Source organism: Pelodiscus sinensis, unplaced genomic scaffold, assembly GCF_049634645.1.
Source record: "Pelodiscus sinensis isolate JC-2024 unplaced genomic scaffold, ASM4963464v1 ctg178, whole genome shotgun sequence".
Lineage (NCBI taxonomy): Eukaryota > Metazoa > Chordata > Testudines > Trionychidae > Pelodiscus > Pelodiscus sinensis.
Genome location: NW_027465997.1, coordinates 122,200 through 148,902, shown reverse-complemented (window position 1 = coordinate 148,902; position 26,703 = coordinate 122,200). Strand labels below are relative to the sequence as shown.

Genomic DNA, 26,703 nt, shown 5'->3' with positions numbered 1-26,703 from the left:
CGTAGAATGGAGGGTTTATTGCTTCTCCAGGGTACAGCCCAGCACAGACGTGGGGTGATTACAGGGTTCGGGGCCAGGATGCCTCAGAGCCCTTGGGTTAGGGCCCATCACCCTCAGCCCCAGCCCCCTCAGTCTGTCTCCCTCATGGTTCCAGCCGCAGCCGGCCCCTTCCCCCAGCGCACACTTCCTGTGTCCCGTCCGTCTCTTCCCTTAACCAGTAGAACCGGTTTGGCCACGGCCCTGGGCGTACTACAGACACGGCCAGTGGGGTCCTCCAGCGCCCGCCGGCCAAGCACAGCAACCAGCAAGGTACTGACACTGCACCCCACACATTCCCTTGCGAAGAGGGAAACTGAGGCAGGGGAAGGTGACCCCTTGCCCAAGGTCATGGCCTCTGGGTGGGTGCGGTGAAGGGTGCAGGTGTGAGGCACGTGGCCCAGTACCTGGGTAGTCAGGCAGAGCTGGGCGCCTGGGCTGAATCACTGGGCAGAGACGGGCACCACCCCGAGACGCTGCCCAGAGGGCACCTCGGCCCCACTTACGCCGAGCCAGGTGCCCACATCCAGGCTGCAGGGGGCGCCTAGCGCCCCACCCCAGGCACCCGCCAGCTGGCCCAGTCACCCCCCTCAAGCTCCCGGCAGCCCTGGGGGGATTGAACCTGGGTTCCCCCTCCCCAGAGCCGCTCACCCTGGCGCTGGCAGCGACACAGTTGGCACCATCCCAGCACCTCCTGCTCCAGCTGCCTGCCTGGCCTGCCCACAGCCCGAGGGGGGGGCGCCCGCCCGGCACGGGGGGGGGGGGGGCGGGAGCAGAGGGGCCTGGGGCTGATGCACCATGAGCGACAGACCAGGCGGCAGGCACCAGCGGGTTTATTTCCCCTTCGCAGACACGCAGAGGGGAGGGCCCACAACTCCCCCCCAGAGCCCCCCCAGCCCATCTCCCCTGGTCTGGGGGCAGGGCGAGCTCCTGCTGCTTCTCCCCACTTGCAGCCCTGGCACCTGCTGCCCCTGCCAGCCTGCAGGAACCCGGCCTGGTGCCGCTGACCCCGGCTGGGCCGCGCTCGTCCGTGCCCCTGGCTCCCTCTCCAGGCCATGCTCAGCCCAGCTGGCAGGGGCACACAGGGCTGTGCCCACCCCAAGCTGCTGCCTGGACAGCTCCCGCAGGGATTGGCGGGGGGAGGGCCGGCCAGGGACTGGGGCTGTCCCCACAGCGGTGCCAGGTGCCAACAGGGGCCTGCCTGGGAGAGCGGGAACCAGGCCCTGACGTGCCCCAACCAGGGGGCCGGGGCCAGCCCGATGGGCGGCCACCAGCAGCCTGCCTGCCCCGCTCCGGGGAGCCCTGCACGGTCCCTCTCCGGCCCCACAAGGAGGGGGTCGCTGGGCCTGAGCTCTGAACCGGCCCCTGGGCAGGGAGTCCAGCCAGGGTTGCCAGAACCAGCCCTGGTCCTGTGCTGGCACCATGGGTCTGTCTACACTACCCCCCAGTTCGAACTAGCGGGGTAATGTAGTCATTCGGAGTTGCAAAGGAAGCCCGGGATTTGAATTTCCCAGGCTTCATTTGCATAAAGCCGGCCGGCGCCATTTTTAAAAGCCGGCTAGTTCGGACCCTGTGTTGCGCGGCTACACGCAGCACGGACTAGCTAGTTCGGATTGGGCTTCCTATCCAAACTAGCTGTACGCCTCGTGGAACGAGGATTAGGAAGCCTAATTCGAACTAGCTAGTCCACGCCCACGCCGGCCCTGCCCACGCTGGCCCCGCTCACTGTGGTCCTGCTCACACCCACGCTGGCCCCTGGGGCTAAAACCCTTGGTGATTGCAGCACGCAGACGGGGCGGCGAAGGCTCGCACATGCTCCCCCTGGGCTGTCACCTGCAGCACCCCAGGGACCCCCTGCGAACCACCCCCAGTGGAGAGATTTGAGGGGGCGCCAGGCCCACAGCTCCCCTCCCCGCTGAGCTGCAGCCAGGGGCTCTCCAGAGCCTCCGGCAGGGCCTGCCCCAGGTACAGCTGGTTTATAATGGCCTGGGCCAGAGCCAAGGGGGCCGCGTTGCCCCCCGTGGCCCCCAGCCCCACCACGGCTCCCTCGGCCTCCAGGCTCAGCACCACAGGGCAGGCCCAGGAGAGCAAGTCCGGCCCCGCAGGCGCCGTCAGGTCGCTCAGCAGGATGCCCGAGGTGGGCGCCAGGAACCCGGAGCCGAAGGAGCTGTTGAGAGAGGCCGAGAGCAGCAGCAGGTTCCCCTGGCTGTCTGCCACCGCCAGCTGGCTGCCCACAGGCGAGGCGGCCCTGCCTGGGCCAAGGGGCCAGGGGGAGGAGCCCCCAGCCACGGTCCCCTCGCGGCCCTGGGCATAGCCGCGCTGGGCTGCGCTCAGGGCCCTCTGGCAGGGATGGGGCGCGGCCCCGGGCTGGGCTGCCCACACCTCCTGCAGGATGCTGGCCAGCAGGCCGCCAGCAGTGGGGGCCGGGGCTCCGTACAGCCAGGTGTCACCCAGCCGCACGGCCAGGGGGCTCTGCAGCTCCAGGCCCAAGTCCCCCAGGGCCTGCAGGAAGGGCCCCCGCTCGGCAGGGGGCAGGTCCGGGGCCAGGGCCTGGGCAAGGGCGTCGTCCTGCGATGCCACCGCCCGGAGCAGGGCCGCCAGCCGGGGGTGGGTGACCAGGGCGCCCGGGCCCTTCAGCTCCCCGGCTCCATCGCAGAAGAGGCTGCAGAGCCCTGAGGCCTTTACCGCCCCCACGTTCTGCCGCAGGGCCGCAGCCAGCACCCGGTCCACGTGGAAACCTCTCTGCGCCAGCGCCGCCGGCCCCTCCAGCAGGTGCGGCCAGGCCAGGTGCCCGTGGGCCCGGTGCAGCAGGCGCAGGCCCGGTAGGGCCACGGGGAGCCCGTAGCGTGGGGAGAAGCTTCGGCGCGGGACGGCGTTCAGTGCCACCGTGCTGCCCGACGAGGCGTTGTGGAGCAGGGCCGTGAACACGCCGCCTGTGGAGACAAACCTATCTGCGCCTCTGAGCTGAGCACCTGGCTTTGCCCCACCGCAGCCCCCGAGACATGCTGACAGCACCTCAGCCCCTCTGAGACCCCCCACGCTGCTCCTTCAGCCCCTCCTAGATCCCCCCATGCTGCACCCCAGCTCCTCTGAGACCCCCACGCTGCTCCCTCAGCCCCTCCTAGGTCCCCCCATGCTGCAGCCCAGCTCCTCTGAGATCCCCACGCTGCTCCCTCAGCCCCTCCTAGATCCCCCCATGCTGCACCCCAGCTCCTCTGAGACCCCCACGCTGCTCCCTCAGCCCCTCCTAGATCCCCCCATGCTGCAGCCCAGCTCCTCTGAGACCCCCACGCTGCTCCCTCAGCCCCTCCTAGATCCCCCCATGCTGCAGCCCAGCTCCTCTGAGACCCCCACGCTGCTCCCTCAGCCCCTCCTAGATCCCACCATGATGCACCCCAAGCCCTCAGACCTCCCATGCTGCTTCCCCAGCCCCTGAGACCCCCCCACTGCATCCCCAGTGCCTCTAAGATCCCTCCATGCTGCACCTCAACCCCTCAGACCCCACACGCTGCACTCCCACCCCTCCGACTTCCCCCACCCTGCACCCCCAGCCCCTGTGATGCCCCTCCAGCCCCCCTGAGATTCCCCCATGCTGCACCCCAACACACTCTGAGACACCCACATACCGCACCCCTCAGCACATCCGATAGCCCCACGCTGCACCCCCAGCGCACTGACACTCCCTGACACCCCCACCCACTGCCCCCAGACAGGCCCCAGCTGTTCCTCTCTGAGGCCACCAGCTCCCTCGCCCAGCCGCACTCACCCAGCCCCCCGGCGTGGGGGTGGACCAGCCCCAGGCAGAGCGCGGCAGCAACTCCCGCATCCACCACGTTCCCGCCGGCCAGCAGCGCCTCCTTGCCCAGGCGGGAGCAGGTCTCTGCGCGGCACCGACCGGCCGGGTCAGGGAGGGGGCACGGGCGCTGCGGGGCCGGTCCGGCGTGGCAGAGCCTGCGCGTGGCCTGGCCCCAGCCCCCCCCCCCCGGCCGTGACCCGCAGCAGCCCCCCGGCCCCCTTGCTCGGGCTGCAGGCCCTGACGTGCGCCCGCTGCTCTGGGTCTGCAAAACGCACCAGCCCTGGGCGCCCTGCTCCTCTCGGGTCACCCCAGGGCGCCAGGCCGCGTGTGCGGGGAGGGGGAGGGGGCTTGGAACAGCGCAGCTCCCCCCCCCCCCCGGGCAGAGGTCACCGGGGCCGCCCTCCCCCACCACGCAGCCCCTGGGGCAGGCGGGGCCGGGCTGTGCGGCGGGAGGGGCTCAGGCTGCAAACGGGTCAGCCCCGCTCTCCAGCGCGCTCCGGGCGGGTCCCAGGCTGGGCGCTGGGGGACCCCTCTGGGCGCTGGGGGCCGCGCGGGGCTCACCGGAGCCGCTGACGAGGGCGGCGTGATGGTAGGTGCCCCGGGCGTGCACGTGAGCTGCTGCGGGGAGGTCTCCAGTCTCCTGCGCCCCCGGCTGCCCAGCGCCGCCCCGCCGCCCGGAGCGCCCGCAGGTCAGCTGGTGAAGGGCCAGGCCCACGGCCAGCGCCAGCAGCAGCAGCGCCGAGGAGAGGCGGGCGCAGGTCTCCCGACGGTGCCGGCGAAGCAGCAGCTGCACCGAGGACCTGTGGCGCGCGAGGAACCGACTCAGCGCCCGGCAGGAGGGAGCCTGCGCCCGGGGCGCGCCGGGAGGGAGGCTCCGAGCTGATTGCGGGGGGTGGGGGCGGAATTTGGGAACCAGGCCAGGGGCTGCGGGTCGGGACAGAGGGGCCCGATCCTGAGCGGTGGGGCCCAGGGGGCTGTGTGTTACGGTGGCGTAGGGGGGAGGGGCGAGCTGGGTCCCAAGGGGGCTGCCTGCGGGGGGGGGGGGGCACTCGGGGGTTGGAGTGTCCTGTCGCAGGGACGAGCACGGAACCTGGGGCCCGACCCCCGCTCGGGGGCAGGGCCGGGCTGGCGGGGGGCCCAGGGGCGGCGGGGAGAGGACCCCGGTGCCCTGCCCAGCGGGGTCCAGCAGGAGGGAGGGGAGAGGGGCCCAGGCCACCCTGGTTACCGGGCCCCAGACAAGGGGCGCAGGGGCTCGGGGCGAGCTGGAGCGGCTGACAGCCCCGCTGGGGGAGGGGCTCCTTGGGGCGCGGCAGAGACTGGCTGGGGGTTCAGAGGGGGGGGCCCGAGGAGGGGCTGGGGCGGCTCTGCCCATCGCTGCCCCCTTGCTCCCCGCAGATCCGCCTCCCGCCCTCAGCCCGGGGGTCTCGCCCAGGCCCCCCCCCCCCGCCCGCCCCTGCGGCTGGGAGCCGATACCTGACGGGGCAGAGCTACAAGGGGCGGGGGCGGGAGCTGGGGGGCACGTGGGGAGCTGGGGGGCGGGGGCAGGGGGGCACCTGCCGGGGCTCTGCGAGCGGGGCGGGGCTCCCCCCGCACGTCCCCTCCCCCGCACTCACCGGCCCGGCGGGGCCCGCAGCGTCACCTCCCCGTCGCTGTCGCCCAGCGGCTGGTACCGGGCCTGGTACCGGGCCGGGGCCGGCGCCATGACCCGCACCTGGCGCGGCCCTTCCGGCTCCGCCCGGGGCGCGGGGAGTTCCGCGGAGATCGCTCTGGGCGGGGCTCGGGAGGGCAGAGGGGGCAGGGCGGAGTGGCAGGGCGGGGTGGCAGGCAGTACGGAGGGCAGGGCAGAGGGGGCAGGGCTGGGTGGCAGGCAGTACGGAGGGCAGGGCAGAGGGGGCAGGGCGGGGTGGCAGGCAGTACGGAGGGCAGGGCAGAGGGGGCAGGGCGGGGTGGCAGGCAGTACGGAGGGCAGGGCAGAGGGGGCAGGGCGGGGTGGCAGGCAGTACGGAGGGCAGGGCAGAGGGGGCAGGGCGGGGTGGCAGGCAGTACGGAGGGCAGGGCAGAGGGGGCAGGGCGGGGTGGCAGGCAGTACGGAGGGCAGGGCAGAGGGGGCAGGGCGGGGTGGCAGGCAGTACGGAGGGCAGGGCAGAGGGGGCAGGGCGGGGTGGCAGGCAGTACGGAGGGCAGGGCAGAGGGGGCAGGGCTGGGTGGCAGGCAGTACGGAGGGCAGGGCAGAGGGGGCAGGGCTGGGTGGCAGGCAGTACGGAGGGCAGGGCAGGGCAGAGGGGGCAGGGCGGGGTGGCAGGCAGTACGGAGGGCAGGGCAGAGGGGGCAGGGCGGGGTGGCAGGCAGTACGGAGGGCAGGGCAGAGGGGGCAGGGCGGGGTGGCAGGCAGCACGGAGGGCAGGGCAGAGGGGGCAGGGCTGGGTGGCAGGCAGTACGGAGGGCAGGGCAGGGCAGAGGGGGCAGGGCGGGGTGGCAGGCAGTATGGAGGGCAGGGCAGAGGGGGCAGGGCTGGGTGGCAGGCAGTACGGAGGGCAGGGCAGAGGGGGCAGGGCGGGGTGGCAGGCAGTATTGAGGGCAGGGCAGGGCAGGGCAGGGCAGGGCAGAGCTGTCATCACACACACTGGGGCTCTTAGCTCTACCCTTGCTCCAGGCCACACAGCTCGGGCACTGGGGTGTCCGGGAAGCTGCGTCCCGCCCAGGGCAGGGGGTGGCCGGGCAGCGTGCATGTGGAAATGCTGCCCTGGCGCCCCACTTGCTCCCCTCCCCTAGCACTTAGCACCCCCACCTGGCCCCTGCCTCGTGCCCAGCCGCCCCGTGTGGCCACCCTGGGAAGTCCTGGCCAGCTGACGGAACGCATGGCCATCGCGGGCATGGCCACCCGCTCGGGGCAGGATGTGCCAGGGCCCCAGGGAAGCAGCTGGGGCTTGAGGACAGCAGGTCGCTGGCAGGAGAACAGGAGCAGACCCTGCCCTGCACCCGGGCCCCTGACCTAACTAGGCCTTTCTCGCCCTGCCTGGCCCTGCAGCCCCAGGCCAGTCCAAAGAGCTGGGAACCACGAGTCTCGCCTCCCCATGGCCCAAACCTCCCCCCCCCCCCCGCACAGTGACGGTGCTGCCCTGCGCCCAGGGCCCAGCCAGAGCCGTCCTGGGGTCTGCTCCTGGCCCGGCGGGGACACAGGGCCTGCACCTCCCCTGGCAGCAGATTGGCCGGGAGGAGCAGGGAGCTGGCGCTGCTGTCCCCGTCCCACCCTGCTCTCATGACCCCAGCCAGAGAGCAGCACCTGCCGGGTGAGCAAAGGGCGCCGGTGATGCTGCTGCCACCGAGAAATGGGCCCGGCGCAGCTGGGAGGCCGCTGCACCACACTGGGCTGTGGGAGCCCGGCCTGCAGCTGCCTCGCGGTGCCACAGCTGGTGCCGCTGGCCTGGTGGCTCAGCCAGACCCTCACCCTTAGGAGACAGGTGGAAGGAGGGGGAGGAAAGAGGAGGAACGGGTGGGGGGGGGGGGTTCCAGGCCTCAGGGCCCAGCTGCCGTTCAGTTCGGTGGGAAGTCGGTCTGGAGCTGCCAGTCCACAGTGGGGCCGAGGCACATCAGGGCTTCCTGTGCAGGACGGTGACCCCAGCCGTGCAGGGCGCTGGGGGTGGCTTTGAGCAGCAGGGGGTGGGGCAAGAGGCGGGACACAGGGCCTGAGTGTGGCCCCAGGCCCCGTGCCACAGAGCACACGTGGGAAGGGCTGTTTTCCGCGCCATGCGCCCTGGGAGCTGCTTTCTGATGTCAGCGGGGCCGGTCGCGGAAGGTGCAGGCTCTGAGCCTTCCCAGGACTACGGGCCGTGGAGAGCTGCAAGCAGGGACGCTCTCTCCCAACCAGCCTGACTCCGGTGGTGCAGCAAAGCCAGCAGCTACCCCAGGCCCCTCCGGCCCCCGGCTAGCACCATAGGAAGGCTCATGCGCCAGCAAAGCAGAAGCGGAACGCAGGGCCGGGGGCTGAGGGATGCGCTTTCGGTCGGCTGAAGGGCCCTGGCGGCGTCTGGTCACAAGACTGGATCTCAGAGAGAAAAATACCCCAATGGTTAGAGCTGCCCGTTCCGCCTGCGTGGTACCCGCGAGGGAGCTGGGGGAGCTGCCCGTTCCGACTGCGTGGTACCCGCGAGGGAGCTGGGGGAGCTGCCCGTTCCGACTGCGTGGTACCCGCGAGGGAGCTGCCCGTTCTGCCTGCGTGGTACCCGCAAGGGAGCTGGGGGAGCTGCCCGTTCCGACTGCGTGGTACCCGTGAGGGAGCTGCCCGTTCCGCCTGCGTGGTACCCGCGAGGGAGCTGCCCGTTCCGACTGCGTGGTACCCGCGAGGGAGCTGGGGGAGCTGCCCGTTCCGACTGCGTGGTACCCGCGAGGGAGCTGGGGGAGCTGCCCGTTCCAACTGCGTGGTACCCGCGAGGGAGCTGCCCGTTCCGCCTGCGTGGTACCCGCGACGGAGCTGGGGGAGCTGCCCGTTCCGACTGCGTGGTACCCGCGAGGGAGCTGGGGGAGCTGCCCGTTCCGACTGCGTGGTACCCGCGAGGGAGCTGCCCGTTCCGCCTGCGTGGTACCCGCGAGGGAGCTGGGGGAGCTGCCTGTTCCGACTGCGTGGTACCCGTGAGGGAGCTGCCCGTTCCGCCTGCGTGGTACCCGCGAGGGAGCTGCCCGTTCCGACTGCGTGGTACCTGCGAGGGAGCTGCCCGTTCCGACTGCGTGGTACCCGCGAGGGAGCTGGGGGAGCTTCCTGTTCCGACTGTGTGGTACCCGCGAGGGAGCTGGGGGAGCTGCCCGTTCCGCCTGCGTGGTACCCGCGAGCGAGCTGCCCGTTCCGCCTGCGTGGTACCCGCGAGGGAGCTGGGGGAGCTGCCCGTTCCGCCTGCGTGGTACCCGCGAGCGAGCTGCCCGTTCCGCCTGCGTGGTACCCGCGAGGGAGCTGGGGGAGCTGCCCGTTCCGACTGCGTGGTACCCGCGAGGGAGCTGCCCGTTCCGCCTGCGTGGTACCCGCGAGGGAGCTGCCCGTTCCGACTGCGTGGTACCCGCGAGGGAGCTGGGGGAGCTGCCTGTTCCGACTGTGTGGTACCCGCGAGGGAGCTGGGGGAGCTGCCCGTTCCGCCTGCGTGGTACCCGCGAGCGAGCTGCCCGTTCCGCCTGCGTGGTACCCGCGAGGGAGCTGGGGGAGCTGCCCGTTCCGCCTGCGTGGTACCCGCGAGCGAGCTGCCCGTTCCGCCTGCGTGGTACCCGCGAGGGAGCTGGGGGAGCTGCCCGTTCCGACTGCGTGGTACCCGCGAGGGAGCTGCCCGTTCCGCCTGCGTGGTACCCGCGAGGGAGCTGCCCGTTCCGCCCTGCGTGGTACCCGCGAGGGAGCTGCCCCTTCCGCCCGCGTGGTACCCGCGAGGGAGCTGCCCCTTCCGCCCTGCGTGGTACCCGCGAGGGAGCTGCCCCTTCCGCCCTGCGTGGTGCCCGCGAGGGAGCTGCCCCTTCCGCCCTGCGTGGTGCCCGCGAGGGAGCTGCCCCTTCCGCCCTGCGTGGTGCCCGCGAGGGAGCTGCCCCTTCCGCCCTGCGTGGTACCCGCGAGGGAGCTGCCCCTTCCGCCCTGCGTGGTACCCGCGAGGGAGCTGCCCCTTCCGCCCTGCGTGGTGCCCGCGAGGGAGCTGCCCGTTCCGCCCTGCGTGGTGCCCGCGAGGGAGCTGCCCGTTCCGCCCTGCGTGGTGCCCGCCAGGAAGTTGCCCGTTCCGCCCTGCGTGGTACCCGCCAGGGAGCTGCCCGTTCCGTCCTGCGTGGTACCCGCGAGGGAGCTGCCCGTTCCGCCCTGCGTGGTACCCGCGAGGGAGCTGCCCCTTCCGCCCTGCGTGGTACCCGCGAGGGAGCTGCCCCTTCCGCCCTGCGTGGTACCCGCGAGGGAGCTGCCCCTTCCGCCCTGCGTGGTACCCGCGAGGGAGCTGCCCCTTCCGCCCTGCGTGGTACCCGCCAGGGAGCTGCCCGTTCCGCCCTGCGTGGTACCCGCCAGGGAGCTGCCCGTTCCGCCCTGCGTGGTACCCGCGAGGGAGCTGCCTGTTCCGCCCTGCGTGGTACCCGCGAGGGAGCTTCCCCTTCCGCCCTGCGTGGTACCCGCGAGGGAGCTGCCCGTTCCGCCCTGCGTGGTACCCGCGAGGGAGCTGCCTGTTCCGCCCTGCGTGGTACCCGCGAGGGAGCTTCCCCTTCCGCCCTGCGTGGTACCCGCGAGGGAGCTGCCCCTTCCGCCCTGCGTGGTACCCACAGTGATCTGGCTGCTTCCCTCAAATTCAGTAACGTGACACCCCCTGCGGGGCGCCTGGCGCTGGCCACTGTGGGCAGACAGGCTACTGAGCTAGATGGACCTTTGGTCTGACCCAGTCCAGCCGTTCTTATGTTCTAATTCTCAAGAAGAAAGAATAGACCTTGCCTGGGTGCCAAAGCAGCCGTGCACAGAGTCCTGCCCACACACCCGTCCAACGTCCAACAAGCCTCTCCCAGCACCGGGACCTGTTGAAATTCCGACTGAAAAGGAAGCGACTGTTCCGTGTCCCTTTGCACCCAGCCAAAGGCAGGTCAGCGCCACGTCCCCGGCCTGCGGCGCCCATTGCAGACCAGCCCCCAGCTGTCACCCCGCGCTGCTGTTTCTGATGGCGAGGCAGCAGCGCGGGGCGGAAGGGTCCCCTGGAAGCGGGGCTGGGGGCCGCAGCCAGGCCCCGTGGAAGAGTCGGGTAATGGCTAAGCTACGAGGCGTCACTCGGCTATTCAACCCCCCCCCCGCCACGCTCAGCGCTGCCTTTCCAGGCCCTGCACAAGGCCGGGGCAGGGCCAGCGGACCGGGGAGAGGGATGCAGGGAGGGGAGCCCCGCGCGGGATCGGAGCCAGGCCCGCACCGGGGAGCAGGGGCTGGAGGGGTCGGGGCGCTGCTTTCCCCCAGCAAAGCTGCAGCCCCGCGCTACGGGCCCCCCGCCCGGCTCTCGCACGGAGACCCCGCAGGGACCAGGGGCCCCTTGCCCGGGCCCGGCTGCAGGAGCGCGCGGCCCGCTTCAGCCCAGCCAGGTGAGCTCGCGCCGCTCCGCCCACCCCGCGCCCTGATTGGCTAGCCCGCTCTTGGAGCTCCGCCCCCTTTCACCTTCGTGCGGCTGAAGCGCGCGAGTCCTCGCGCACCCTGCGTAATCTGTTCCACAGCCCCCGCCCTGACGTCTGGCACCGCCCACTGCGCAGGATTCCCCTCCCACCCTCTCTCTGAGAGCCCTCCCTGGATTGGCCCGCGAGACCTTGACCCCGCCTTCCCCGGTCCTCTACCTCGGATTGGCCAGCTCTCCGCACCCCGCCCCTCCCGCTCGGCCCTCCCTCGGATTGGTCCAGAGTCGCAGACCACGCCCCATGCAGAACACTCCTCCGTGCTGCCCCACCGATTGGTCCGGCCTCTGTGCGGCTCCGCCCATCCCAGGCTGCCGGCACCCCATTGGCTGCGGCGCTGCCACGCCCGCTGAGCAAAGGTTCGTCGGGGAGCGCGTCCCGTAAGTAACAGCGGGGCTGGGGGCAGGGACCCCCCCCCCCGCAGCCCCCCCGGCCCCCCTCGCTGTTCCCTCCCCCCGCGGCCCCCCCACGTCCTCCGGCCCCCCCCGCTCTGAGCCCCCCCCGTTGTTCCCTCCCCTCCTGAGCCCCCCCCCCCGCGCCTCCCCACTCCTCTCGGCCCCCCTCGCTCCGAGCCCCCCCCCCGCTGCCCCCCTCCTTCCGGCCCCCCCGGTCTCCCCTCGCTCTGAGCCCCCCCCCGCTGCTCTCACTCCCCGACCCCCCCGGTCCTGGCCTCAGAGCAGGGGCGGCTACACCCCCCCCCCCCGGCGCTGGGCACGAGGGGGCGGACCCCGAAGACCAAAGCAGCACGTGGCCGGAGACTCGGGGGGGCCCGGCTCGGACGCAGCGGGGGGGGGATCTCTGCAGCCCGAGGGGGGGGTGGAAAGTCCTGCCCCTCGCTCGGCTGTGCCCGGCACAATCTGTTGGCATCACCCCCCCTCCCCCGCGGGCACAGGCGGCTGCAGGCCAACAGGCGCACGAGGACACAGGCGGCTGCAGGCCAACAGGCGCACGAGGACACAGGCGGCTGCAGGCCAACAGGCGCACGAGGACACAGGCGGCCGCGTGAGCTGGGCAGGCGCTGGGCTCCGGGCACCACTTTGGGGGGCTGGGTGCAGGCTCGGGAGGGAGGGGTGCACAAGGGCCCGTGGAGAGAGGGGCTGTCCTGCTGACCTGGGGCACACCCCTCGCAGTGCCTCCTGGGGATGAGGTCTTCTGGCCCCGCAGCACGAGACCCTGCCCCCCCCCCCGCCGCCGTGGGGCGTGAGCAGCAGGAAGCGGCTCTACCCTGCTGCGCTGGCGAGTGGGGTCCCCAGGGTGTTTTCAGTCACCTGGGGTGAAGGCGGGTATTTGGGGGACGCAGGGAGTGGCAGGCAGTGAGCTGTGGTGGAGCCCCGGGCCAGGAATAGTCCCACCTGCCGGGCACCACGAATTCACTGCGGTTGCATTCCTGGTCCGAGCCTCCTGCGGCAGCCCGTCACGATGGGCCCGTGCACCTTCTGCACGTGCGACAGGCTCGTGGTAGGACTCGTGCTCGTGCCTGGGAGCAGCCGCTGTCTGCTCCCTGCCCGGAGGCACAGAGACGGCGAATGGAACGGATTGGCCGTGCAAGTGCCGCTCAGTCCTGGCCTTGCCCCGTGCCTCAGTGGGCGGGTGGCTGGTTTCCACAACCGCTGCCCAGCGAGAGCACGGAGAAGGGCGGGGGCAGCACGTCACTGGCTGAATTCTCCTGCCGCTCTGCTCTCACGCTGGCCAGGGCAGAGGAATCTCGCCTCCGGGGTGGCGGCTGGGGCTGGTGTCTGTTGTGCTGACGTGAGCTCACTGCTGCCTGGAGCAGGCTCCGGTTGCGGGGGCTGATTAAGAGCAGCCAGACGGGGCCAGACCAACGGTGAATCTAGCCCAGGGTCCTGTCTGCCGGCGGGGCCGATGCCTGCTGCCCCCACACTCCCTCTCTCTCTCTCTCTCTCTCCCCCCAGCAGCACACCAGGGCGCGGTGGGACAGACCCCAGCAAGGCGCTGCCTGGAGTAACGGCCACCGAGGGCCCGTCAGCACCTGCGGCGCTTCCAGGCGCTCTGGCCCCAGCCCATGCCGCACTCCCCGCCAGGGCTGCTCCGTGCCCCAGAGTCCCAGCGGGAGCTTGGTTTGGCTGCGCCTGTCGGACCAGGCTCCGCAGCCCAGCATGCTGGGCGCCTGTTCTCCCCGGGCCAGCCATGTCCTGGGCCTGGTGTGAGAGACGGGTCCTGCCCCCACGGTAGCCAGACTGCCCGGAGCCCTTTGCCGGCATGTGTTCCGTTCCACCGGCCCTGGGACGCAGCCCAGCCCGGGATCCGCTCCGAGAAGCCGCTTCGCTGCCCCGCGCCCGCCGGCAGGTGGGAAGGGCGTGATGCTGAGACTTGCCCTCCCTGCCTGGCCTCTGCGCCGTGCCTGGCGGATTCGCTGTAGCTGCCTCCTGCCCTGATGCGTCCGCGGTACTTGAAAGGGCTGCTCTGCGGCAGCCTCCTCCTCTCGCTCCTCCCGCTCTGGTACCTGCTGCTCACGACGGGCGATGCCCCGAAGAGATGGCAGCTTTCCAGCCAGTTCCCGGTGGGCTCTGCCCCGCGGGGCGTAGACTTCCCCTCGCTCTTTGCCAGCTTCCCCCCAGCCCCCCGCTGTGAGCCTGGGCAGCTGCTGCTCATCCTGGTGACGTCGGCCCCCGGGAATTCGGAGCCCCGGCAGGTGATCCGGAGCACCTGGGCTGCCCGGGAGGGGCCAGCACCGCCCCAGTGGCAGGCCGTGTTCCTAGTGGGCCAGACGGCAGACGCCGGGGCAGCCCGGGAGATCCAGCGAGAGCAGCAGGCGTTTGGGGATCTCCTGGTTGGGAATTACCTGGACGCCTACCGGAACCTCACCCTGAAGGTCATGCACGGCTTGAAGTGGGCGGCCGAGCGGTGCCGGCCCCGCTACGTGCTGAAGACGGACGACGATTGCTTCGTCAACACGGCGTGGCTGCCGGCGTTCCTGCAGGAGCACAACCGCGTCCGGGCCGGCCTGTACGCCGGGTCCCTCTTCTCCCGGGAGAAGCGGCAGGTGATCAGGGAGCCTTCCAGCAAGTGGTACGTGTCCAGGCAGGACTACCGCCCCGAGGAGTACCCGCCCTACGCCAGCGGCATCGGCTACCTCCTCTCGCTGGACGCCGCCCAGCGGCTCCTGGGGGCAGCGGAGCGCGTCCGCCCCATCCCCGTGGAGGACGCCTACGTGGGCATCCTGGCGGAGGAGGCTGGGATCCGGGTGCAAGCCAGCGCCCGCTTTGCCAAGCACAACGTGCGCTGGCAGGTGTGTAACTACCGCTACCTGCTGGTGATTCACCACCTGAGCCCGCGGGAGCAGGCGGCCGCAAAGCGGAGCATGCTGCAGGCTCGGCGCGCCTGCCAGGACAGCCTGGAGGTCACCAGGTGGAAATGAGCCATCCCGGCCGGCTTCCCTGGGACGGCTCTGCCTGGCTCACCGCAGAGCCGGGGGTGTGCAGGGGGGTCCCAGCTCCGCCGCCACCACTGACTGAGCAGTCCTGTGCCTCGGTTGCTCCCCATAAAGGGGGTACTGATCTGACCCAGCTCCCGGGGCCGGTGGCTAACTGGTCCATTTCCGTAGGGCTCTGGGACAGGGGCCGAACGCCCTCGCTCCAGAGGGGCTCAGCGCTTGGCACGTCCGCCCAGCTGCTGCAGTGTGACCCGCCGGGACCTGCCCGTCCAGCGAGCCGCCCTCTGTCCGTGTGGGGCTGGCTGCCGGCAGCCCTGGGCTGAGCCCCGTGGGATGGACACCAGGGCAGTGGCTGCCGCGGCTCCGCAGTGCCACGGGGCAGGCAGGGCGCTATGGCACAGGCACCGCTAACGGCACCCTCTGATGCTGCCTCTGTGTGACGCCCCCCAGCATGCTGGGCCCCAGGGACCTGCTCTCAGGAGCTTGAGAGGGCCTGATCCAGGCAGCTGTTACCTCAGAGCTGTGCTAAGGGCCGGGGCTGCTCCTTGCGCTGGGCAAGCACTGCCCTGCTCCAGGCCTCAGTTTCCCCCCTGTAGAATGGGGCCAGTAGGGGGTGATCTCAGGGATCAGGTGCCCTGGGACTAGGTGCGTTTACAAACCCACCCCAACCAGCCGCGCCCTTCAGCCCTGCCTGGCTGCTGCCTCGAGTCCCGCACTGGCCGGCGTGAGCTGAGAGGGACCTGCAGGGCCTAGAGGGGTGCCCCAGGTACGTCCCTGCCCTGCTGCCCCGCACGCAATCAGTGCTACTGACACACCAGCAGCAGGGGCCAGACCCCCAGCACAGCCCTGCCCAGCGCCTGGCCCGCAGGTTAATTCCTTGGACTTATTTGTACTAGTTTAAACCCCTGGTGTGTGTACGCCATTAAAAGTGTGGAACAGGCCCAGGGTCTTTGCCGTGCAGCTCCAGCACCAGCGCCACGGGGGGGCTAGGCAGGCCCCCACCCCGCCACAGGAGCTCTCAAGGGGGACCAGCTGGTGGGGCGGCAGCTGGAGGTGGGGATGCAGGGGGCTGGGCGGGGTGGCCAGAGCGTGCGAGCCAGGAGCAGCAGCTTGTGCCCCGGGGAGGGGACAGAGGACATGGGTGGGGGGGGACCTGGCCAGGCTCTCCGGGTGAGCAGGGTCTGTCACAGGAGCTTCTGCACGTGCCGGAGCCTGCTCCCCCCCCCCCCACCCGGGCCTGCAGCGAGTCAGCCAGGGCTACCGTGTGGAAGGGTGCGAGTGGCTCGCCCCTCGGCCAGAGCAGCCTCCCCCCTGCTGGGCGCCCCTCGGCCAGAGCAGCCTCCCCCCTGCTGGGCGCCCCTCGGCCAGAGCAGCCTCCCCCCTGCTGGGCGCCCCTCGGCCAGAGCAGCCTCCCCCCTGCTGGGTATACCTGGGTGGTCGACAAAACCCTTTTATGTCGGCAGGGGAGCGTCCAGACTATCGCTCTGAGCCGACAAACAGCTGATCAGCTGTTTGTCGGCTCAGCGCGGCAGCCATGTAAATTTAAATGAAGCCGCGATTATTTAAATCGCCGTTTCATTTTACTGTGTCGGGTAGCCTCATCTACATGCCTCTGGCAACAGAGCCATGTAGTCTAGACGTACCCTTAATGAACATTCTTTTCATCCCACAACACATGAATATGATTCCGACGAGGCAAATGCAACACAATATCAGTACAATCAGCAATGGGTGAAGCAAAAGACACTATGCTTTTAGATGTGGGAGACCAGGGTAAAAATATCCTACCAGTGATAAGCAGTAAGTTCTTTCTCAGCACCGGCAATTTGAATCATATCCACATTTGCATGTGTTATTTGGAGAACTTGCTGTCCCACTTCCTTCTGAGTTTCTTGTAAGAACTGGTGACCTTTTTCTCTAGCAGTAAGTGGTTAACTAACTCTCACCAATCCAAACCGAGGAAAAAGGAGAAGTTAATAAAGGGGGGAATCAGGGTGTTTTGGGTTTTCTCTAGCTTAGGTAGGTAATAAGAGTGATTATTAGTGTATAAGATGCTCGCATTGCAGCTACTCTCATCTGCTGGTGGCTGGCGAATGCTGTTATCCTCCCCAAATATTATTTCCCAGGATACAACACTTACACATTGTCCATTGTCCATTACACGGGTTACATTTTCCAGTTCATCCCAGACGCGCCCAGCGATAGATCCCTCCTGCAATGCTCTGTGGTGGCAGGCAGGGAGAGGCGTATCCATCTGCGAGGGCCCCACTCTGTACTCTGCTGTGTGTCCAATAATTCTTTTTCTTTCCCAGCCCACTGACCCATAGTGCGGGGTAACCGGAAAGATCCCATGGCCAATTTCGGTACTGGACTGACTTTCCATAGCTCTGCCTCCACAGATTGTTGATGAGCCATTTTAACAATCATTTCCCCTAGTCACAATTCAGGTTTAACTTTGCTGGAGACATAGTGTATCCATTCATGTTTAAGTATCAAACAAAGATCTTTTTCGTTGTTTTAAAAGGTGTTCCGGTACTTTAACATTGCCTGGTATTACCCAGAGCATTTCATGTTCAAGTGCTGATAAGCTGAGAATTTGCATTTTGGTGCATCCCATAGTTAAAGCAGTCTTGTTTCCCAATTCCAGCTGTTTCTTATGTGTCAGCCAGGTGGTCGTGTTTAACCATTTCCATACATTCCACGTTGCTTTCAAGTTCCCTAATCCGATCTGTACCAAATCCACATTGGTATCTGCTTGCTCATGTATCGAACTATCTTGTAATCTTGACAAGGCGCTCAGTTTATTTCTAATTACCTCTAGATCCACTGTGTTCATAATTCCTGTTCCAGCACCAATTCCTCCCAATATAGTGTCTGCTAAATCTCGGTTCGGCTCTGGGGGCTTTGGTGTGTCTTTCCCCAAGCGTGTCAAATAGGAAGGGAGTATGGCAAACATTTTGGCTCCATTCTGGACACATTCAACTGAGTCCAATTCATGGTGAATCTGATCTCTACTAGCAAAAGATTTTGAAGGACCCTTACGGGGTCACTTTGAGTTATAAACAATCCGGGTTTCTTCACTTTGATCGGGTTGCTTTTCTTAAAAGCGATGTCCTTGGTCCAACTCCTGGTGCATGTATCTGGAAACCAAAGGTTTAAGTCCCCACTACCCTTTGGACAATCTCCCACAATAACAGTTAGTATTGTTCCTGTCTTAACAGGCTCATCCCATTGATATGGTAATCGTGGGTAATTTGCACTCCAGGTGGTATCTCCATAGGGACCCTCTATTTTAACCCGTTTCCCAGTGACTTGTGTTCCTGTGATGTCTGTGAGGTTAACCTTAACCTCTTCCAGGCATAAATGTTAGTGTCCCCCAGCGGCATCAGGAGTCGACTGGTACTTTTATCATACCAGGCTGAGAAAATCCCTGGTTCCTGAGTGGGGATCCATGGCTGGTTAGTTAAAGAGGAGCTGCCCTGCCCAAAGGAGAGATGGGAGTAGATTTTCCCCAACATCTGGGATACACAGGCCCCCAAAAACAAGGGCTGCCGAACCTCACACTGGGGTTTCACACTGGACTAGAGTAGTAGTGACCAAGCAGCGCCTTTGCTCCGAATGTCAGGAATCCTTTCCCTGTAAAAGTCCAAAACATCACTGATCATGCAAATGGTTTGATTTGTGAAACGTGCACCCGTTTTAATTCTCCAGCCTTGCCAATGCGGTATACCAGACGGCTACGGCGGCCCACTGCGGAGTACGGCCCTGTCCATCTCGATTCCAGGGAGCGGCCCCTCTTCCCCAGTTCGAGATCCATGACTTCATCTCCTGCTTCCCACAGGGTTGCCTCAGTGCGGTTCTGTGCCTGGATTTTTGTATTTGTTTGTTCGATGGCTTGATTAACCCTGTATTGGAGGGTGGTTTTGTCTTCTCGCAGCTGCTTGAGCCACTGTCAATACTCATGCTGTTACTTTGAGGGTTTCCCCCGATCGGTAAGTCGGCTAGGATCAATCATAAGATGCATAGAGTGTCCAAACATGAGTTGGAATGGCTGGATTTTAGTTCTCAGCCTGCCAGTGCTACAGATGGCAGCTAGAATTAGAGGCGGTTTGTCTGGCCAGTCTTTTCCAGTGTGGCTAACTACTTTCCGTAGTGCCTCTTTGATGGTGCGGTTCCTGCGTTCTACCTGCCCCGAGGATTGGGGTCGGTACGGGATGTGAAACTTCTCTTGAGTTCCTAAAGCCTGGAACATTAAAGTAAACATTTCTCCCACAAAGGCTCCCCCATTGTCAGAGTCTATGATCTCTGGGGTGCCATATCTGCATACCGCCTCATTAAAAAACGTTTTAGCCCCCACTGTGGTGCTATTTGTTTTAGTAGGAAATGCTTCTACCCATCCTGAAAAAGAATCAACGACCACCAGTAGATATTGGAACCCTTCCTTGCTCCGCGGTAACTTGTCAATAAAATCAATTTGGACTCTGTGCCAGGGCCCAAGCCTTCGCTGGTGCATCATGGGCTGCCAGTGACGGGGTAGTGCTATATCCTGTGCACACCGAATACAGTTCCTCACCCGTGTTCTGACAGCACCCTCCATGCTTTCCCAGTCTGTTACTTGCTGTAACCGATATAAGGTTCCTTTTACCCCTTCATGCATAAACGGGTGAGCTATGCTAATCAGTTCCGGCCTTTCCACCTTCCCTGGAATTCGGTGTTTTCTGGCAGCGTCACCTGGCTTCTAGCTACAATTGCTTTGTTGTGCTGCCAGGCGATAGCATCTGCCGACTATTCCAGATTGCTTCTTTGCTTGTCACTTTACTGTGGGCTTCTACATGGCCGATTTTCAATTGGTTAGAATTCTCTGTTACCCACTGAGAAATCCACTTCCACTCATCAGGGTAGGTGATTTATTTACCATCCATCGCCCTCCATTCATTTCTTTTCCAGTCCTGCATCCGGAACTGAATTCCCTGAATGCAAAAGTTGCTATCCGCATAAATATACACTGGGCGTGGTGAATGCTTGTACTGTTTCAAAATGCAGGACTATGTAGCACTTTAAAGACTAACAAGATGGTTTATTAGATGATGAGCTTTCGTGGGTCAGACCCACTTCCTCAGATCAAATAGTGGAAGAAAATAGTCACAACCATATATACCAAAGGATACAATTAAAAAAAATGAACACATATGAAAAGGACAAATCACATTTCAGATCAGGAGGGGGATGCGGGCGGGGGGAGGGGGAAGGAAGGTAACTGTCTGCGAGTTAGTGATATTAGAGGTGGGGAAAGGTAGATGTCTGTGAGCTAATGGTATTAGAGGTGATAATTGGGGAAGCTATCTTGGTAATGGGTAAGGTAGTTGGTGTCTTTGTTGAGCCCCCCGCGGAGAGTGTCGAATTTTAGCATGAATGACAGTTCAGAGGATTCCCTTTCAAGTGCAGATTTGAATGTCTTCTGAAGCAGGATGCAGGTAATTAAGTCATTGAGAGAGTGTCCTTTCTGGTTGAAATGGCAAGAAACTGTTTTTTCTTTGTGATCTTGTCTAATATCTGTTTTGTGGGCATTAATCCTTTGGCGAAGTGTCTGAGACGTTTGTCCAATGTACATAGCAGACGGACACTTTCGGCACATGATAGCGTAGATTATATTTCTGGAGGCGCAGGAATGTGTGTTCTTGATCTTATAACTCACTTGGTTAGGTCCAATAATGGTATCAGCAGAGTGAATATGTGGACAAAGCTGGGTTTGTTGCAAGGGAAAGTACCCTGATAAATTGCATGTCATTCTGCATGTTGGGCTGACCCTTGGTCCAGCCGTCCCTGGATAACTTCCTTGTCTAAATTGATGGCTGCATATTTTCTACATCTTTCCCCATTTATTACCATTGCATTACCATCAGTGAACCCAATATGTTTCTCTTGCCCCACGGTATCTAATTCCTCTAGTGGGAGCATTTCCATTAGAGCAATCCTTTGCTCCAAGGTGGTCTCTGGACGGTCATGTCTGCTTCCTTTCTCGATTAAAGCATGTGTTAGCATGTCTGGTGTAGGCCTGTTTTGCCGTCACTCCTCTGTTCGTGCCATTCTGCGGTGAGACCCTTTCCCTCCCATCAATTTTCCTGACAAAATGTACTTGAGTGGCGTGTGAGGGCTCTGTATGGTGATTGGAGCCGTGCCTGTAAGCAGCTCAGAAGATGGACTGTCCAGACAGCTGCTGGGCATTCACGTTCACAGGGGTCGGAGTGTCTCAGCTCCTTGGAACTGCCTGGATTCGCCTGCTCCTGGAACCTGTTTCTGCTCCTCGTTGTGCTGTGACTATGGAGCAGCCAAGCGAATACCGAAAGGCTGATTCACCAGGGACGTGTAGTGCTGGGGCCGAGGGGGCTTTTTGCTTTAAGAGCTTTCACGCAGCATCTTGCTCCTCTCCCCGGGGGCCTTTTTCTATAGCAATCGCCACAAGGGGCGGGTGATCTCAGCGTACCTGTAAATGTGTGATCTGAGGAAACGGAACCCCCCTAACAGCACCCGCAGGGAGCCAGCATTTCTGCTAAGGCTCCTACCTTACGCTGATCGATCTGTCTCCCTTCTTGTCCAATGACTATACCCAAATATGTGACAGAGGGCTGCACTAATTGAGCCTTTTCTAAGGCTACCTTGAAGCCTGTTTCCTGGATTCATGCGAACACCTTTTCAGTTATCAGCCGTGTCTGTGCCTCAGTTTCCCCCAAACCAAAATATCATCTACATAGGAAATCACAAATTGCCTATCCTGTGGGCTCAATCTGCCCAGCATATCCACTACATGCCGGTGTGCGATTGCCAGACTATTGTGGTACCCTTGGGGCAATCGGCAAAGGTCCACTGCTGATCTTCTACTGTAAATGCAAATCGACCCTGTGAATCAGGATGCAGGGGAATAGCAAAGAAACAATTAGCTAGATCAATCACTGAGAAATACTTTGATGTGGCCGGGGTCATATCTGCCACGATAGGTGCCATAGGTACGGCACCTTTATTAATCCTCCTGTAATTAATTGTTAAGCACCAGGACTGGCCGTCTGCTTTCAATACCAGCCATGCAGGGGAGTTAAAAGGTGAATTTGTTTTCCGAATTACCCCTGCTGTTCCAACTCTTGAATAGTCTGTGTCAGTTGAGCCTCTGCTTCTTGTGGATAAGAAGACTGTTTCTGGGGAACAAACAACAGCTTCCTCTCTGTGAGAGAGTCTTCTGTCTGTTTTGTGGGCATCGATCCTTTGGCGAAGTGTCTGAGACGTTTGTCCAATGTACAAAGCAGACGGACACTGTCGGCACATGATGGCATACATTACATTTCTGGATGAACAGGAATATGTGTTCTTGATCTTGTAACTGGCATGGTTAGGTCCAATAATGGTGTCAGCAGAGTGAATATGCGGACAAAGCTGGCACCAGGGTTTGTTGCAAGGGAAGGTACCAGGGTTGGTATTGGCGTGGTATGTCCTGTGGTTGTCGGTAAGAATCCTCCTGCGGTTAGGTGGGTGTCTCTATCACTGTTTCTGGGGAGGCACTAATTCCCCAACATTTACACAAGCATCAATTTTACCACAGTCTGTTTTCTTTTGCGTCCAGACTGCGGGGAATCTCTGGCGCCATTCCTCAACTTGTTGGACTGATAATGCTGCAACTGGTCGCTCTCCCCCTTTTGCTAAAACCAATTTCTGATCAATCTTCCCAGAAGGGGGAGGGGGAATATCAGCTTTCCCTAGCACACCCCGGCTTGTCTATCACTATGCTACTGGAGCACAGCCAACTGAGCCCAGAATGACGTCGTCAGCCATGTCAGTTTGAATCAGCTTCCCAAAGGTTTGAAATGCTTGTACTGAAAAGGGGGCGTGTTCCCATTCCCACCCAATACTGGGGTTGCCTTGGAAGGAATTGAAGGTTGCTTGTTTGTTTCCTTCCTGCTTTTGGAGTATTTTTGATTAGAGACGCAGCCGCTTCTGTGTCTATTAAAGCCGATGTCGGGGTAGTGTTACCCTGCTGAACATACACACATGGTCTTCCTCCCGGGTCCCAATGGACCTTTCCTATGAACTTCCACCTTGTGCCCCTACTGATGGGGGAAGTTCGTTGTTCAGCGGGCCTCCCTATTGTGTGCTATTCAGAAGCGGTGGTGGTGGAGCACTGGGGGTTACACAGGCTACTCCCTTGCAAATATACTGAACTCTCACAGCCTAATTCCGAGGTGGTGCCCATCCCGCTGTGTACGGTTAGCTCTCCACTGCGTCAGAGTCCGCCAGGCTAGTCGGCGAATCTCACCCTCAGTTAACCCTTTCTTTCCCTCTTCCTGCTGTTAGAAGTGTTGGCTCGATACTGTCGGAGACCTGGATCTACTCGGTCTCCCTGCCGACCTCGGTTCCCTCGTCCCCGGGAACGACCCCTGGTGTATCCTCCCCGATTCCCAATAATTCCTTTTGTGCCATTCTTATAGGAATGGCCGGACTGGGTCAGACCAAAGGTCCTTTAGCCCAGTATCCTGTCTGCCCACAGTGGCCAGCACCAGGTGCCCCAGAGGGGTGGACCGAAGACAATGATCAAGCGATTTGTCTCCTGCCATCCCTCTCCAGCCTCTGACATTTGTAGAGGTGACTGCTGGCTCTATTGCTGCTACATAAGAGCCCCTTTCTTTCTTGATAGTGGGTCGTGGTCCGGAGTGAGTCGTTATCTGTGGGACCAATCCCCTCAGTTCCCCTAGGGGGGCTGGGTGGCCATCCTGCCAGTTCACTGGAATAGTCAGGTTCACAGAGGTGGCGCAGTCCCTCAAGGACTGGGTGTCAAACGGTAAGGTGTCTATACTGGGGACAGCCACAGCAACTGGCACTAACCAGCCATTCCCTGCATCAGGGCCCACCGGGTTAAATAACTTTCAGGGTCCTCAGTAGGCTCCTGAGTGGATGCCACAGCCTGTGCCATAAAATTACGTCTGGCTAACTGCATTCCGAATGGGGCCACCAGAGTCAAGAGTCCAGTGTGGTTATTAAGTCTCAGTCTGTCCGGGGTGGCTCTGATCTCGGGCTGCACACGCTCCCATTAGCCGGCAGGCTTCCGGGGTGGTGAGTCCTTCCCTTCGTGCAAGTAACATCGCTGGTGCCCCACCTGGAAAAGGTCTCTCGACTCAGGGTCCCCAAAGCCCCAGCCATTGATTTGAGATCGGTGGCTGTACAGGCACTGTGGGAATAGTTGTACTGCCCGCTTACCGTGGTGCATTGGTAGCCGCTATCGGGGCCACACCCATATCATGTATACAGTCCTGCGGGCTATTCCATATATCTCCCTCTCAGGTTTCTTTGGGGCCCCATATTCCTTCCTCCCAGGCCTGGTTTTCCCCGGACTGTGTCGGGTCCCATTCTCCCGCTGTGACTGCTGCGACCTGACGGGTTGCCAAGCCTGGCTTTGGTTTAAGCTGTTTGATAACAGATTCGCAGCGGTTGTGATTTGCAGGGGCTCTGCCCTGCTCAAGTGTTAGCTTCTTTACCGTGCCCTGTAGGACTTGGTTTTCTTTCATGATCGTATCTTTTTCCTCCACCTGTTCTGGCAATCCCGTCTCCTTGGTTTTCAGTTCCCTTCCAGTGTCTTTAAGCACACCTAGCTGTCCGCGAACGCCTGTAGTTAATACTTTCCAATTTTCTGCCTCTCGCTTTGAGCTTCTCGCGCAGGGTAGTGTTTGCTGCTCGGCAATTAGCCAGCCGGAGGAACGCCTCATTACAGGCGGCCCATAACAACCAAAGTGCAGCGGAATCCCTTTTCAGTACGGTCGAAGGGTTAAATCCATCAGTATTTTGCCAGTTTGTCTTCCAAATCCGTTACAGCCTGGACGTCAGCTATTGCTTGTTTCGTCCATTTTTGCAGAACTTCTTTAAAAGGGGTTATTTCTTCTACACACGGCAGCTTTTTCAGCTCCTCCTGAGCATCGTCCTTAGGGGGCTCTTTTCGCCTAAACATTCTGTATTCAAGGGGTTTTGATCTTTTCTTTGCCCGTGTCAGCTCTCAGGCTTACAGATTCCTTCTCTCACTCCTGCTTGTTGAATTTAACCCTCTCTGGGCCAGAGGGAAAGACACTGAGCTTCCCTTTGTATAATTCGGCACTACTACCCTTGAGGGTACGTACACGGGGTGACTCGGGGTATTTCCCTAGGCAGACAGCCCCCTGCAATCACAAGTAAATCCCTCCCGTAGGATCAGAGAGCAAAATGCTAAGTTCCTCTCTTGTGCTCAGCCTTACTACGACCGAGGGTGTATGCACCGACAGTTACTCCAGTTTGGAGACGAGGATCACTAAGTCCTCCTGTTGCCCGACCCTACTACGACCGGGGGTATACACACCTCATTCAGGGTACTTCCCTAGGCAGACGGCCCCCTGTAATCAAATTCCCCCAGCAATCTGGAGTGGAGAGAGGGATACTAAACCTCTGCCCTATTTCTCGCCCTGCTATGACCGAGTGTGTATGTATACCAATAATGCACAACAGTGCATACAGCAGTGAGCACAATTAATTCTTTCTTTTTAGCTGGTATCTCCTGACTGGGGTGTGCACACCTTTTTAGTAATATTGTCAATAATTACAGCATACTGATTCTCCCCTGCCCCCGCATTCTCCACCAAAAATGTTATGCTTAAACAAAGCCCACGAGATCTTTTATGGGGGAAAAGGCAGGATGCCGCATTGACTGAGAATACAGCAGTTGCATGTGCATTTCAGTCACTCACACACACACCAATCATCATGCACACACAGTTCTGCCAGAGGCTATAGTTACCAGTCCACAGTCTGTCAATCTAGTGGCCAGGCAGATTGAGCACAGGGGGAGCAGGGCCTTGTCGGTCGGTCGATCCGATGCTCCTTTCCAGACAGTGAGGCAGACGAATCCAAATTTCCATAGCAAAGCTCCCTGCTTTATGTATTCCTCCTCCTCGGTTAAAATCCATGGATCTCGCTCTGTCCGCTGTTATCTGTTTGATGGGAGTGTTCCCAGAACGTCTCCCGAAGGTTCCCCTTGTAACAAGCGTCCTGTCGGGGGACTGCTCCGCCCTAAGGCTCGTCAGTCTGCCAGTTACCCAATCTTCTCGTGAGTAGGGCTACGCACTGATGGGGATAGATGACTCCTCCGCAGTCAGGTTGTCTCGTCCTCTGGCCTTCGCCCGCCCTCGCTCAACCCCCTTCTTTGACCGTCTGGTTCTAAAGCCACAGAACTGCATCTTATCTCGACACATTCACACTCCCACATACACTAGTCTCCGGGGTACAGATCTGCACGGCAAAGCAACAGCGTCGTACATTAAACAATGGAGGCTTGGCCTTCAACACTGGCAGAATCCCTCTGATCTCATTAACACCGCCACAATACCCACGACTGGTTTTCTACCTCAGAACAAAGAAACTAGGCCTTCAACTGAAGGGCCTTAGTTTGTAAAATATGAAATGCATGTTAATATGTATACGTGCCTGATATTGCTATAGTCTGCGACATTCCTGTACCTAAAATAAGAAATATAAAAAGAATAAAACTTTCAACCCTAAGAGGAGCAGGGGAAGGGTTAGCTGGTGCGCCGGGTTGCAGACCCCCTCAGCGCCGGAGGGAGGGTGCTGGGGGGGCGGGGTACAGGGCAGCAGGCACGTCAGAGGGAAGCAGGTGGGCTGGGGGCCCTGCCAGTGAAGGGTCCCCAGTTTCGGGCTGGGGCTGCCCGTTTTCTACGCCAGTCACCCTGACCTGGCTCTCCGGAGCGTCCCGCTCGAGCAGGCCCTGTCAGGCTGCAGCCTGGGGGGGGGGGGGGGGGGGTGTCACTCGGCATTTCCCTTGCACGGCAGTTGCAGCCCTTCCCCCCCCCCCCCGGGGCCAGATGTCTGATTCCCGGCACCTCAGACACGTCAGCAGCCACAGTCACGGGCCACAGAGCAGCAGGAAGACACGGTCCCTGGCTGGGATCGGGCTGTGGGGGCAGGGCAGTGCCGAGCAGGGATGCTGGGCCAGGCACGGGGCCCCGATGGGCAGCGCCAAGCGGGGATGCTGGGCCGGGCACGGGGCCCCGTTTGGCAGCACCTAGCAGTGATGCTGGGCCGGGCACGGGGCCCCGATGGGCAGCGCCAAGCAGGGGGCTGCTGGGCCGGGCACGGGGCCCCGATTGGCAGTGCCTAGCGGGGATGCTGGGCCGGGCACGGGGCCCCGATGGGCAGTGCCTAGCGGGGATGCTGGGCCGGGCACGGGGCCCCGATGGGCAGTGCCTAGCGGGGATGCTGGGCCGGGCACGGGGCCCCGATGGGCAGCGCCAAGCAGGGGGCTGCTGGGCCG

General features: G+C 62.8%; 2 protein-coding genes across 3 annotated transcripts; one reads left to right on the top strand and one right to left on the bottom strand.

Moving 5' to 3' along the window:
• GGT6 (gamma-glutamyltransferase 6) lies at positions 1 to 5,534 on the bottom strand. Its single transcript, XM_075917921.1, has 4 exons — positions 5,446 to 5,534; positions 4,394 to 4,632; positions 3,803 to 3,916; positions 1 to 2,969 (listed from the first exon to the last, which is right to left on the bottom strand). The coding sequence occupies exons 1-4, from the start codon at positions 5,532 to 5,534 to the stop codon at positions 1,798 to 1,800; spliced, it is 1,614 nt and encodes a 537-aa protein (XP_075774036.1). The 3' UTR covers positions 1 to 1,797.
• A 5,733-nt stretch (positions 5,535 to 11,267) lies between these two features.
• LOC142825837 (beta-1,3-galactosyltransferase 5-like) lies at positions 11,268 to 15,312 on the top strand. Of its 2 annotated transcripts, none has more exons than XM_075917917.1 (2): positions 11,268 to 11,358; positions 12,895 to 15,312. In XM_075917917.1, the coding sequence occupies exon 2, from the start codon at positions 13,374 to 13,376 to the stop codon at positions 14,355 to 14,357; it is 984 nt and encodes a 327-aa protein (XP_075774032.1). In that variant the 5' UTR covers positions 11,268 to 11,358; positions 12,895 to 13,373; the 3' UTR covers positions 14,358 to 15,312. The 2 variants fall into 2 exon arrangements, with proteins under 2 accessions (XP_075774032.1, XP_075774031.1); XM_075917916.1 differs by having other exon boundaries at positions 11,278 to 11,358; positions 12,892 to 15,312.
• Positions 15,313 to 26,703: the final 11,391 nt, after the last annotated feature.

Bases quoted from the DNA above. Each gene is read 5' to 3' on its own strand.
- GGT6 (XM_075917921.1), bottom strand. From the start codon at position 5,534: ATGGCGCCGGCCCCGGCCCGGTACCAGGCCCGGTACCAGCCGCTGGGC. The intron at 4,633-5,445 runs GTGAGTGCGGGG...CGCGCGCCACAG, and splicing joins CTGCGGGCCCCGCCGGGCCG to GTCCTCGGTGCAGCTGCTGC. The intron at 3,917-4,393 runs GTGAGCCCCGCG...GGTGCCGCGCAG, and splicing joins CGCCCTCGTCAGCGGCTCCG to AGACCTGCTCCCGCCTGGGC.
- LOC142825837 (XM_075917917.1), top strand. From the start codon at position 13,374: ATGCGTCCGCGGTACTTGAAAGGGCTGCTCTGCGGCAGCCTCCTCCTC.